At 35.9% G+C, this 13,974-nt stretch overlaps 1 protein-coding gene across 3 annotated transcripts in view; it reads left to right on the top strand.

The window, feature by feature from the left end:
- RAPGEF6 (Rap guanine nucleotide exchange factor 6) overlaps nt 1-13,974 on the top strand; it is a 219,340-nt gene that overhangs the window by 175,705 nt on the left and 29,661 nt on the right. For all 3 annotated transcript variants that reach the window (XM_060143537.1, XM_060143536.1, XM_060143538.1), the window contains exons 18-20: nt 383-623; nt 2,834-3,217; nt 10,709-10,920. In XM_060143537.1, the coding sequence (XP_059999520.1) occupies nt 383-623; nt 2,834-3,217; nt 10,709-10,920 (837 nt within the window). The remainder of the gene's footprint in view (nt 1-382; nt 624-2,833; nt 3,218-10,708; nt 10,921-13,974) is intronic.

Here is a 13,974-nt window from a genome sequence, read left to right as displayed (position 1 = left end):
TGATTAAGGGTTTGGATCATTTCAAATTATCAAATACATATTGTGAAGTCCTATGCCTCCATTAAAAAATGTTTTGTTGAAGAATATTTAATGGCATAAAAATGTTTATAATAAAAATTTTGTAGTTTCCAAATTGTATGCGTAGTATGACTCTAATTTTTCTCTTTTTTCTTGGTGTTTTCCTGTGAACATATATTAATATTTTGTCATCTGAAAAGATACATTTATTTATTAATAAATGCAGCAATGATTTCTCTTAACCTCCTGAAATAGAAATGTATATATTACTGTTTAGAGAGATCATTGTCTTCCAAATTATTTTTTGAAGAGTTTAAAAGCCATTTTCTGGAAAATAACAGGACATATTTTTGTATTTATACAGATATTCCTGATCAAGTTATAAGAGTTTTCAAAGCAGATCAACAAAGTTGCTACATTATCATCTGTAAAGACACTACAGCTAAAGAAGTTGTTTGTCAAGCTATTCATGAATTTGGTTTGACTGGTGCATCTGACACATATTCTCTCTGTGAAGTTTCTGTTACTCCTGAGGGTGTCATAAAACAGAGGAGACTTCCGGACCAGTTCTCCAAATTAGCTGATAGAATTCAGCTCAATGGAAGGTGAATGTGCTTATTAATGAATGTACTTATTTCTACATGTGTTTTTGAAGATTCCATGCTAAAAGAGATACTTTAATTAGGAACATCATGTTTTTAGGTCCACTGAGTTCTCTCTAAAATTAACATGTATTTCTCTTTTGTTAGCTTTCTGTTGTCTCCGTAATTATGTATAATAGAATCTTAGAGTGTTAGCACTAATAAGTGCTACCCAAAAGTGGGAGAAAGAAAGGGAGGATAGTGTACTAAAATATTTTAGCCCTCCTGCTAAAATGAAGTCTTACAACCACTGGTATAGTCCAATCCCTGTTTTTTAGAGGGGGAAACTAGATGATCCATATCTTTATATGTATCTGAGTGTATATATGTTAATTTATAAATTTGCTTTTTAAATGATCAGTATGTACTTTAGGCAGAAGAAGTCATAGTTTTCATAATTCTTTTTCTTAGTAGTTTTCCTTTTATGAATATACAGGAAAACTTTTAAAAAATGTTTTTAATGTGCTCTGAAAATTATTTGATCAACTAGAAGATAGTTTTAGTACTACATTTGTTCTTTGGTGATTTTCTCTGACTTATAATGCAATCTTTTTAGTGAGCCCAGATTCATATGTAGGATGAGATCCTTGGAAACCTTAAAATGACTATCCATCATGGTTGCTGTTAAGAAAGAGTGGGTTAACGCTGCTTTGCTGGCTTTACATAGTGGTTAAGAGCATGGACCCTGGAGCCAGACTGCCCAAATTCAAATCCCTGGTCTGGCTATATGATCTTGAGCAAGTTATTTAGTTTCTCTGTGCCTGAATTTTCTCATCATAAAGTGGGATGATAATAATGGAACCTACCTCAGAGGAATGTTATGAGAATTAAATGAGTTAATAAGCATAACATACTTTAAATGTTAGATATAATTTTATTATCTATAATATGAGTTTCAACACTTATTTAGGGTAATCTCTTAGGTATGTGAACAGTTTAAAGGCAGAAGAAAAAGAAATATAGTTCCTTGACAATAAAACATAGATGGACACAAACTTAGGCTTAGATCAAGTTGTATGTTAGAAAAGAATGAAGTAAAAACTACATGTGATACAATATGTAACCTCTTCTGCAGCAACAGCCCTGTATATTTCCCAATTGTGAATTCTTTACTTAACCCATCTCTTAGCTTTTAAGTGCCATAAAATTGTTCATCTAAAAAGGTGAAAGGCAAATGAAGATCTTTTTTATGGTTACTGGTCAGTGCCATTTGCTGGAATGAGGTTTTGGATTTATCAAGGGAGAAATCAGTAGTGGAAGAGTTTCCCTCCTGTATGGGTTTTATTCTTCTTTGCTTGTCTTGGAAATTTAGAGTTAAGAAGGGAATGAGTGCAGCAACAACTTCTGAGTAGAGATGTGAACAGTCTTGATTCAGGAGTTTATTCATGCTATCCATGAACAAGTATTTGTATAGTACCTATTATGTATCCTATATCCTTATAGAGCCCTCACAAAGCTTTTGTTCTCAAGAATCTACACGTGATTCTTCACATGTCATGAGAGTAGTTTCTTAAAATGATTAAGTTCACAGCATAATCAACATTTTTTTTTTTTTTTTTTTTTTTTTTTTTTTTGTGGTACGTGGGCCTCTCACTGTTGTGGCCTCTCCCGCTGCGGAGCACAGGCTGCGGACGCGCAGGCCCAGCGGCCATGGCTCACGGGCCCAGCCGCTCCGCGGCATGTGGGATCTTCCCAGACAAGGGCACGAACCCGTGTCCCCTGCATCGGCAGGCAGACTCCCAACCACTGCGCCACCAGGGAAGCCCCAACATTATTTTTATACTTTAAAATAATAGATGTTAAATGGTGGAATAAGAGGGAAACTTCTTCAAAGTCTTCTTATTTAAAATATTAATTTTCCATTTTATCTTGTTTTAAAATATTTATTTATTATTTAGTTGCACTGGGTCTTAGTTGCAGGAGGTGGCCTCCTTAGTTATGGCATGTGGGATCTAGTTCCCTGACCAGGGATCGAACCCATGCCCCCTGCATTGGGAGCACGGAGCCGTAACCACTGTGCCACCAGGGAAGTCCCTCTGTCTTTAAATCAATATTCTGCTGACATTGCTGGCAAAAAGTTATTAACAGTATAATGATATTTTGACAACAGTGATAGAGGGAAAGTGTCCTTATAAATGTGAAATCACTTATAAAAACAATTTTTTTCCTTTTAGATATTATTTAAAAAATAACATGGAAACAGAAACCCTCTGTTCAGATGAAGATGCTCAAGAACTAATTAAGGAAAGCCAACTATCCATGCTGCAGCTCAGTACTATTGAGGTGGCCACTCAGCTGTCAATGAGGGACTTTGATTTATTTCGTAATATTGAGCCTACTGAATATATTGATGACCTTTTTAAGTTAGATTCAAAAACAGGAAATACTCACTTGAAAGAATTTGAAGATATTGTAAACCAAGAGACATTCTGGGTGGCCTCAGAGATTTTAACTGAATCAAATCAGCTCAAACGAATGAAGATTATTAAACATTTTATTAAAATTGCACTTCATTGTCGAGAATGTAAGAACTTCAATTCCATGTTTGCAATAATAAGGTAAATTTGTACAAATATTTCTTTATGGTTTTGTCATGATACTGGACATGAAGCTGATTTTCTTCTTAGGTATTAAATGGCTGGGAGAAGAAAAGTTCAATTAATATGTGTTTATATAAATATTGTTAGATTTAATATATTTTCCATTCTGGTGAGACTGGTTTTTTTCTCTTTTTGTTTCTTCCATCTTTCAGTCACTTAAACATTTTTTTGGTAAGTATAGGTGATTGCCTTCCCAATTTTCTTCCTTTCTCCCCCTTTGGGGTATTATACCCTCTTGGATGTATGCCCAATAGCTGTCTTTATCATCAGACTTCTGTGCAACAGGCAGTGCCTGCCTCACCATGATTTGACACTGAAAAATTAATGCACTAAAAATTAATGGTATTAATGCACTAACTTAAAATTGCTATTTTGAAGTGACAACAGCAGCAACAGTAATAACAGCAGCAGCCATTTGGTGACCTCTTCCTGTTTCCCACAGACTATACAAGGTATCAGTGAATGTGTTACCACTCAGACAAAAGCTGGGCCATAAGAATTGTAAAAATCCTTCAAAGTTTATAAGCCCAGGAAGTGTGGATGGTTACATGAGGTCCTGGGAACCTTCTTCCTTCTCTTCACTTATTATGAGAATCTAGGTCTAGGTAATTTATTTTCTGACCCTCATCCAGCACAATGCTGACCAACAGAGGGATTCCTCTTAAAGCAAGTCTGATTTTAATGGTGGAGGGTAGTGGTAGTTTGGTCTGTTTATAAGGCCATGTGCTTGTATATGGCAGCATAATAGCTACCTTAACTAATCCCATCTATGCACACCCTCCAAAAAATTAATTATGATTTATTCCTAATACTCACATGAGATAAAATTAGAATCTTTAAGGAACTTTTTAATCATAAATCTGTCATAGTAATAGAAAACTCCTTTATGAAATTTACCAGTGGATGCAATTGAACTAGGCACTGTGGAGGAAGTATTGAATAGAGATTAATAGAGTGACCTTTAGAATCAACTGCACCTGTATTTGAATCTGGCCTCTAACGTGTCAACGGGAAACTGAAGACCGGTTTCTCATCTGTGAAATTCAGGAATTACACCACCTACCTCACAGTTTTTAACAGCTGGGTCTAAAACAAGAGAACAGAGATGCCATTGATAAACACTTAGAAGGCTAGAAATTGAAAGTATTTGTATAGGAAGCATGGAGTAAAGAATCTGAGAGTTATAGGCTCAGTTTCAGAGTATTCCATTAAAAAAAAAAATTGATTGACACCAGAAGAGATCTCTGTGTCCAAAGAAAATGGTAAAGAGCTAAAAACCATACCTTAGAGACCATCCTCAGGGTGGAGGTAAAGAAGAGAGTCCAGCCAAAGAAATAGAGGATCAATATAAGAAACAGTAGGAGAGCACAATTTTGATAGTGTCATTAAAGCCAAGGAAACAGAATGATTTGAGCGAGGGTGGTGGACAGCAGCCCCAAGATGGGCATAAGAAAGGCGAGATTTGATTAAGAGGCTTTGCTTTGGTTAGGAGGTTTGTTTTGTTATGAAGAACATTTTATTATATATATTTTCGATAGTTCATGTAAAGTTAATTGCTTTGTATTCTTACATTTTATATTAAAATACATTACAGAATATAAAGGATATATTGACTTTTCAGCAGAGATGACACAGGCAAATCAGTCACTTATGGCTGGAATTAAATAGCATATTTTATTTATTTCTCTTTTTTTAAGTCTAGCCAAAGGTTTGTCAGTTTTGTTTATTATTTCAGAAAACCTGTTCTTAGTTTCATTGATCTTCTCTGTTGTTTTTCTGGTCTCTTATTTATTTCCACTTGGATTTTTGTTATTTCCCAGAAGGCTTAGTTTCTTCTTTTTCTAGTTCTGGTTACATATGTTATGTAATTTACTTGAGGTCTTTCTTAATATAATTATTTATCATTATAAACTTCTGTCTTGGAACTGCTTTTGAAGCATCCACCAAATTTTGGAACGTTGTATATCCATTTTCCTTTGTTTAGAGGCATTTTTTAATTTCCCCTTTGGTTTCTTTGACCCATTGATTGTTCAGGGGTGTGTTGCTTAATTTCCATATATTTGTAGATTTTCCATTTTTCCTCTTGCTGTTTCACACACTCTGGTCAGAAAAGATACTTGGTATGATTTGGGTCTTCTTAAATTTGCTAAGACTTGTTTTGTGGCTTACATGACCTATCCTGGAAGATGTTCTGTGCATGCATGTGTATTCTGCTGATGTTGGATGGAATGTCCTGTATATATCTGTTAGGTACATTGATCTAAAGTATGGTTCAGGTCCAACATTTCCTTGTTGATTTTTTTGTCTGGGTGATTGATCCATTGCTAAAAGTGGGATATTGAAGTCCCCTGCTGTTACTGTATTGTTTTTTTCTCCCTTCAGATCTGTTGGTGTTTGCTTAATATACTTAGGTGCTGTGCTGTTGGGTGCATACATATTTACAATTCTTATGTCTTCTTGCTGAGTTGACCCCTTTATCATTATATAATGACCTTCTTTGTCTCTTATTACCATTTTTGACTTAAAGTCTATTTTGTCTGACATAAATAACTCTATTCTCTTTTGGTTTCCACTTGCATGGAATATCTTTTTCCATCCATTCACTTTGAGCCTGTCTGTATCCTTTAGGCTGAGTTGAGTAGTCAGTATATAGTGGGATCTTGGTTTTTTTTATCCACCAGTAACTGTGCCATTGGATTGGAAAATTCAGTCCATTTACCTTTAGAGTAATTATTGAAATGTAAGGACTTCACCACTGCCATCTAATTGTTTTCTGGACGTTTTATAATTCCCTTGTTAACTTTTTGACTCTGTTGCTGTGTTCCTTTGTGAATTGGTGCTTTTCCATGGTGGTATGCTCTGATTCCCTTTTCATCTTTTGTGAGTCCACTATAGGCTTTTGCTTTGTGGTTACCATGAGACTTACACAAAGCATCTTATTAACAGTCTATTTGACACTGATAAAATTTCAGTCACATACAAAACCCTACCCCCTCTTTTATGTTTTTAATGTCACAATTTGCCTTTTTATATTGTGTATTCATTCACAAATTATAGTAGCTAGAGTTATTTTTGACACTCTTGTCCTTTAACCTTTATACTCTAGTTAACATGCCATCATATTTCAGTGTTGAGAGTTTTTAAAATTTAACTGTATACTTACCTTTATCAGAGTGTTGTATATTTTTATATGTTTTCATGTTACTAGTTAGCATCATTTCATTTCATTTGAAGAAGTTCTTTTAGCATTTCTTATAAGGCACATCTAGTGATGGTGAATTTCTCAGCTCTTGTTTTTCTGGGAAAGTCCTCCATTTCTCTAGGATAACTTTGCCAGATAGAGTACTCTTGACTGTTAGACCACTCTCTCCTGGCCTGTAAGGTGTCTGCTAAGAAATCTGCTGATAGCCTAATGGGGTTTCCTTTGTAAGTTACAATCTTTTTTTTTCTTGCTGCCTTTATTATAATGTGTCTTGGAGAAAGTTGTTTTAGATTGAAATAATGGGGTGACCAATTAGCTTCGTGAGCTTGGATGTCTAGATCTCTTGCCAGGTTTGGGAAGTTCTCAGCCATACTTCTTTAAATAGTCTTTTTGCCTCCTTTTCCCTCACTTCACCCTCTGGAACTCCAGTGGTTTGTATATTGGGGTTTTTTTTTTTTGATGGTTTCCCAACTTTCTTCATTCTTTTTTCTCCTCAGACTGAGTTATTTCAAAGTTCCTGTCCTCTATCTCATTGATTTTTCCTTCCCTTTGGTCTACTGGATGTTGATGCTCTCTAGTGCATTTTTTCATTTCATTCACTGAATTCTTCAGCTCCAGAATATTCATTTGGTTCTTTCTTGTGATGTCTATATCTTTGTTAAATTTCTCATTTGGATCATATATTGTTTTCCTGATTTCGTTGAATTGTCTTTGTTTTCTTATAGCTGATTGAGTTTTCTTAGAACACCTGTTTTGAATTCTTTGTTAGGTAAATTATAGATCGCCATGTCTTTGGGTTTGATTACTGGAAGATTACTGTGAACTTCTGGTGATGTTGTGTTTCCTTCAATTTTCATGATACTTGCTCTTTTTGCATTTGAAATAGCATTCACCTTCTCTGAGTTTTATGTGTTGCCTTCAGGATAAAAAACCTTTCATCATTCTTGATATATTGCTAGATTCTGAGGCTTTCTCAGGCATTGTGTGGATACATCTGCTCCATGCTTCTTTTCCCTCTTGTGGCAGAATTCTGAAGCTTGTATGTCTTCTCTGTATCCTAGGATGTACTGTGTCAGCTGCTGATAGTCTCTTTTGTTTTCCTAAAGGTAGTGCTACAGCTCAGGTTTGTGGTTTCTTCTTGGCCTGTTTCCTGTGTGTGTTTCCTCTCTACCAGAGCTTTCTCTTGGGACCTTGCACAGGGAGCCAGTAGCAGAGTGGGGGGAGGTGTGGGTTTGTGCATGTTGAGCTGCAGGTGCTCTTGGGTACGTTGGGGGTTTTACAAGTGAGGTTTTCCCTGTGGCTCCTGGATGGGCTTCCTGTTGGAATCCAGAAGCATTTAGCAGGAACCGCATCCCTTTAATACCTCTTGGAATCTTATATGCTGCTCTTCTGATCTGTTCCCTCCCCCCAGTCATGGAACTCCCACTTTAGTGCTCTGGATGCTACAAGACAGAATGAGTGTCTTTGGCAGCATCCTACACTGCTAGGGCAGCCAAGCATTCACTCACTGGCTCTCCCTTTCCCCTGTGGGAGAAATCATAGGCCGTCTAGTTTAGGCTTAAGCTATGCTTTCCTTGATGCCAGCAAAGTCAAGCTATTTCTATTCCAGTGCATCTGCACTCTTTTTTTCTGTTCTGTTATATTCCAGCAGAGTGCTTGAACTTCTCTGGAAACCTGGACTTCACAAAGGCTCTCTTATCTGTAGCTGACCACCCAAGTCAGTGTTCTCCATGTGTTCCCAGACCACAGCTAAGAGGGGCCAGAACCATTTCATAGTCTCCTGTAGGTTCCACAGCCAGTACCCAAATCTACCTGCTTGTTACCCAGTATACCAGTGGGTGAGGCTCCTCTCAGGTCCCTTGGTCTGTGATTCTGGGTCTCACAACTCCCACAGAGGCACTACTTACTGTTCATGGATAGATGCTGAATTTTCGTTGTTGGGGCAGGGGGTAAAATGAGGGTCGTCTTATGACAGTATAATGCTGACATCACTCTCTCCAGTCATCTCCTGGTTGAAGTTTGTTTTCTAGTCATTTCTTGCACAAGGGCTTATGGGAATTATATATCCTGAGCATATTCAGAGTGTTTTTTCTGTTGGCTTTGAACTACAGTGTCAGTTTATCTGCCTTTAAAATTCTTGTCTAACATGTAATTTCTTGGGAACCTCATAGATAATGGCTCTACAACTAGCATTTTATATAGCTGTTCAAGTTTCTGTGTTTACTCTCTTTATTATTTCCTTATCTCTGAAGTCATTTACCTTTACATGGATGTTTCCACATCTCATTTAGTTTTGTATCAAGTTCTCTGGAACTGTGGTATCTATTCTATAGATTCAGTTCTTTTGTTTCTGAATAGTTTTCTCAAATTGTACTTTTGAATATTTTTTCAGTTCCATTATTTTCGTTTCCTTCTTCAAGGATACCAATTATATATATTTTAGATCTCCTTTGTCTTCCATATCCATTATTTTCTCTCTTGTTCTTTTCAGCTCTGTCCATTTCCATTGATTGCTTTTGTTAATCCTTTAAGTCACTTGCCTAAGGTTTTAGCAGTGTCTTTTTTTTCTTTATGTAGGTTCCAGTGTTGCCTTCATTTCTCTGTTGGTTGCATTTTTTTCTTCCATTCTTTTCTAAACTTTACTTAACTTTTTTATCAACTTATATATTTTTTCCCTAAACTCCTATATCACTGCATTACTCTTTGTTTACTTTATTAGTTCATTTGAAATCATGGCTAGAGTCATTAGTCCCAGTTTTTATTGTATTGTTGGAACATTTTCCTGCTTTATGATCTTTAAGTCTTTGTTTTTTCTTGTAGCAGCATGTTATAGCTCTGGCATTCATTCCTTCTTTTTGAATGACATGAGTTTTCCTATACCATCTATCTGCAGGAGATTCACGTGGGAGAAAAGCCAGGGCAGTATCCCAGGCTAGCAGAAATAGAGCTTGTATGTGAATTGTTTTACCCTTTACTTCTCTCCAGCAAATGAAAATTGGCAGTTTTATGGCTGTTTACAACTCAGTTTCTCCCTTCTTTCTTGTGTCACTGTTAAATTCCTTCTTGCCAAGATGTTATATCACTGTGTGTACTGTGTTAATCTTACTTTCCCTGACACTCTCTGGTAAAGAACAGAGTCCAACCCCCTCCTAATTCAGTCAGCCTATGGACTCTGTTGTGGTGTTCCAAATACGGGATTCCTGGTTTGCCTTCTGGGTGAGTTACCTGCTTCAGAGAGCTGTGCTTTACCAGCTTTCATTGACATCTTCAGCTGCAGGCATTCTTTTTCAGCATTTTGCCTACTCAAAGTTGACCTTGACTATTTTTTGACAGCCTTTCTAATGTGTTTAGGAGTTACAGATATCTCTTAGTTTTGGTGGAGATGAAATTTGCATTCCTGTTATTCATCCTTGTAGTTGTTTGGGATGATTTCTGAGAAGCAGAGGGAACAAAGATACCTTAACTCCACACTTTAAAATCAGAAATCAAGAGAACATTTTAAATACCATAGTATTGGTAAAAGTCAGGTGGCTGAGAACAAAAGAGGGATTAACTGGTAAGAAAATTGCACTATTCATTCAGCAGCATACCTATGAGTTGGTAGTATAGAGGTAAGGGATAGGGAGGAGGAGTTGTAGCCTAATTGGCATGCATTATTTTTAAAGTTAGGACCATCTAAGTTTGTTTAAAATCCTATAGAGAGGAGACATTGAATATATGAAGGCCTGAGGGACAACAGGATTAGAATCTAGGGATATGGAAGTATTGGAATCAGGGACATGAGTGGCCAAAATCTCAAGGAAAGAAGGTTTTCAGCCCCAGAACTTGCCTTGCTTCTTATATAACGCTTGTCATCACTTATACCACTTTCAAATAGGTAATTTGTCCATAAAGTTATTTCTGAGCAAATAAAAAAACATTGTGATACTTGAAGTTTATTTTTAAGTTAAATGCCTATTTTATGGAGTTACTATATTTGTGATTTACATGCAGACTACAAAATAAAGGCTGTTGGTATACAACCATAGGCAAGTAATGTAGTTCCTTTGAAGGAAGTTTTCCTTAAGATCAAGGAGTCCCTTTTATTTATTTATTTTTTCATGGTTCTCCTGTTTATTTCAACACATTGAAATTTGTCCCTGCTTATTTTACCTTTATTAGAAAAGATTGGTTTATACACTTTCCTGACCTGAGTCCTTTCTCTCCCACAAGTCCCTTTCTAATGTTTTTATTCTCATCTTCGGCAGTGGCTTGAACCTGGCATCTGTAGCACGACTCAGAGGTACTTGGGAAAAGTTACCAAGCAAGTATGAGAAACACCTCCAAGATCTACAAGACCTTTTTGATCCATCTAGAAACATGGCAAAATATAGAAATATTCTTAGTAGTCAAAGCATGCAGCCTCCAATTATTCCACTCTTCCCCGTTGTCAAGAAAGATATGACATTTCTACATGAAGGTATTTAAAAGTAATTTGAAAAATGAGCATATTTAGCTTCAGCTAATTCTCCATAATTGTGATGTGTTTAATGTATTTTCCAGTCTATTGATTAAAAGTCACTAAAGCTTTACCCAGTTAAATGCAGCAAATCTTAGGAACCAAAACCCACATTATTGACAAGAACAAATGTAGGTGTTTACCCAATGCATTCAAACTTAAAGTTGACTTACAACCAAGATCAGACTTTTTGATCTTATTTATTGTTTTGTTTAGTAATATTTATCCTTCCAACTTAATTTTTTAATTACTAAACACATACAGAAAAGTACCCAGAACAAGTGAACAACTCAATGAATTATGACAAAGCAAACACCCATGCACCCAACATCCAGTCAAAGAAATAAAATATTGCCTACCTCCCAGCACCCCCACTCATGCCCTTTCCTGGTTACCACCTTCATCTTCCCCAAAGATAACTAGGGTCTTGACTTCTAATACTGTGGTTTAGTTTCACCTATTCTTGAACTTTATATAATCACAGAGTATGTTTATTTTTTTAGTTTTGGTTTGGTTTCTGGATTATTTTGGTCAGCATTAGACTTGTGAGATGAGATTCTTCCATGTTTTTGAGTGTAACTGTACTTCATTTTCAAAACTATTTAGCATTCATTCCATTACATAAATGCAATACAGTGGATTCATCCAATCCATTGATGAGCATTTGATAGTTTCCACTGTATACGAATAATGCTGCTATGAATATTCTTTCACATATCTCGTAGTGCACGTGCATTTTTGTTCAGTATAATTCACAGTGAAATTTATGGGTCCTGATATTCATATAATCAACTTTGGAAAGCAGTTTGAGGTTAATCTACTAAAGTGGAACACTGGCAGTGTTTTTAGCATTCTTGTTGTTCCTCATTCTCACCAACACCTGGTAAATTGATTCTTTTTACTTTTATCCATTCCAGTAGGTGTGTAATTGTATCTTGATGTGGTTTAATTTGCATTTCTCTGATTACTAATGAGGCTGAACACACTTTTGTATATTTATTCGTCCTCTTTTGACAATTATCAGTTCAGTGTCCTGCTTATTTTTTATAATGTTCTGTTTTTCTAATATACTTTTTAAGAATTTTGTGTAAGTCCTGTATATAGTATGACTTGCCTTTTGACTCTCTTAAGGATGTCTTTTGATGAACAGCAAGTTCTTAGTTTTAAAAACCAAATTAACCTTTTGCCATGTGGTTTATCTGCAATCCCCTTAATTGATTTTTGTGAATGGTATTTGTCCTCCATTAACTTGCTGACTATACACAGTTTTACTCATTTTCTAGTGTTACACTAGACATTATATTGGGTTGGCCAAAAAGTTTGTTCGGTTTTTTCTAGTAGCTCTTAGTTGTCTTTCACTTCATTTGAAACAATTTTGTTAGATTGTATCATGACAGCTGTCATGTCAGCGTGCATTTTTAAAAAACTTATCAAAATTGGTGGATTTTTGTGTAGCCATTTTAATATTGAAGATGGAAGAAAAAAGCAACATTTTTGGCATATTATACTTTATTATTTAAAGAAACGTAAAAATGAAACTGAAATGCACAAAAGGATTTGTGCGGTGTATGGAGAAGGTGCTGTGGCTGCTCGAACGTGTCAAAAGTGGTTTGCGAAGTTTCGTGCTGGAGATTTCTTGCTGGACATTGCTCCACGGTCGGGTAGACAAGTTGAAGTTGATAGCAATCAAATTGAAATATTAATTGAGAACAATCAACATTATACCACACTGGAGATAGCCAACATACTCAAAATACCCAGATCAAGCATTGAAAATCATTTGCACCAGCTTGGTATGTTAATTGCTTTGATGTTTGGGTTCCACATAAGTTAAGCGAAAAAAACCTTCTTGACCATATTTCTGCATGTGATTCTATACTTAAAAGTAATGAAAACGTTTCATTTTTAAAACAAATTTTGACTGGTGATGAAAAGTGGATACTGCACAATAATGTGGAACAGAAGAGATCGTGGGGCAAGCGAAATGAACAACCACCAACCACACCAAAGGCCGGTCTTCATCCAAAGAAGGTGATGGATGTTGTGTATATGGTGGGATTGGAAGGGAATGAGTCTTCTATTATGAACTCCTTCCAGAAAACCCAATGATTAATTCCAACAAGTACTGCTCCCAATTAGACCAACTGAAAGCGGCACTCGACCTAAAGCGTTCAGAATTAGTCAACAGAAAATGCATAATCTTCTATCAGGATAACGGAAGACCGCATGTTTCTTTTATGACCAAGCAAGAACTGTTACAGCTTGGCTGGGAAGTTCTGATTCATCCGCCATATTCACCAGAGATTGCACTTTCGGATTTCCATTTATTTCGGTCTTTACAAAATTCTCCTAATGGAAAAAATTTCCATTTCCTGGAAGACTGTAAAAGGCACCTGGAACAGTTCTTTGCTCAAAAAGATAAAAAATTTTGGGAAGATAGAATTATGAAGTTACCTGGAAAATGGCAGAAGGTAGTGGAACAAAAAGATGAATACGTTGTTCAATAAAGTTCTTGGTGAAAATGAAAAATGTCTTTTTTACTTAAAAACCAAAGGAACTTTTTGGCCAACCCAATATATTTATACTTGTTGATATTAATTCACATACTATTTATTAGTACTTTTCTGTGTGTCAGGCAGTGCAAGAAGTTAGACCACTTAAATTCCCATTTGCTCACCTCCCGACATATACAGTTGTTTCCATGCCTTTAAATGCCACACTATACTATTGTTGTTTAGTAAAGTCAGTATTTATTTAGCTTTACCTGCATGATGATATTGTTACTTTTCCTGCATTTCAAAGTTTTCATATGGTTGGGGTTTTTTTCTCCTGTAGAACACTGATTATTATTCCCTTATGTGCAAGTCTACTGGTGATGAAATCTCTTACTTTTTGTTTATTTGAAAAATGTCTTTAATTAATATTCATTCTTAAGGCATAACTTTGGTTGGCACTTACCCTTCAACATCTTGATATAACAAAACTGTCTCCTGGCTTCCATTGTTATTGTTGAGA

This window comes from Lagenorhynchus albirostris, chromosome 3 (assembly GCF_949774975.1).
Source record: "Lagenorhynchus albirostris chromosome 3, mLagAlb1.1, whole genome shotgun sequence".
Taxonomy (NCBI): domain Eukaryota; kingdom Metazoa; phylum Chordata; class Mammalia; order Artiodactyla; family Delphinidae; genus Lagenorhynchus; species Lagenorhynchus albirostris.
Note: the sequence above shows the minus strand (reverse complement) of the source record. Positions and strands in the feature narration are given on the sequence as shown.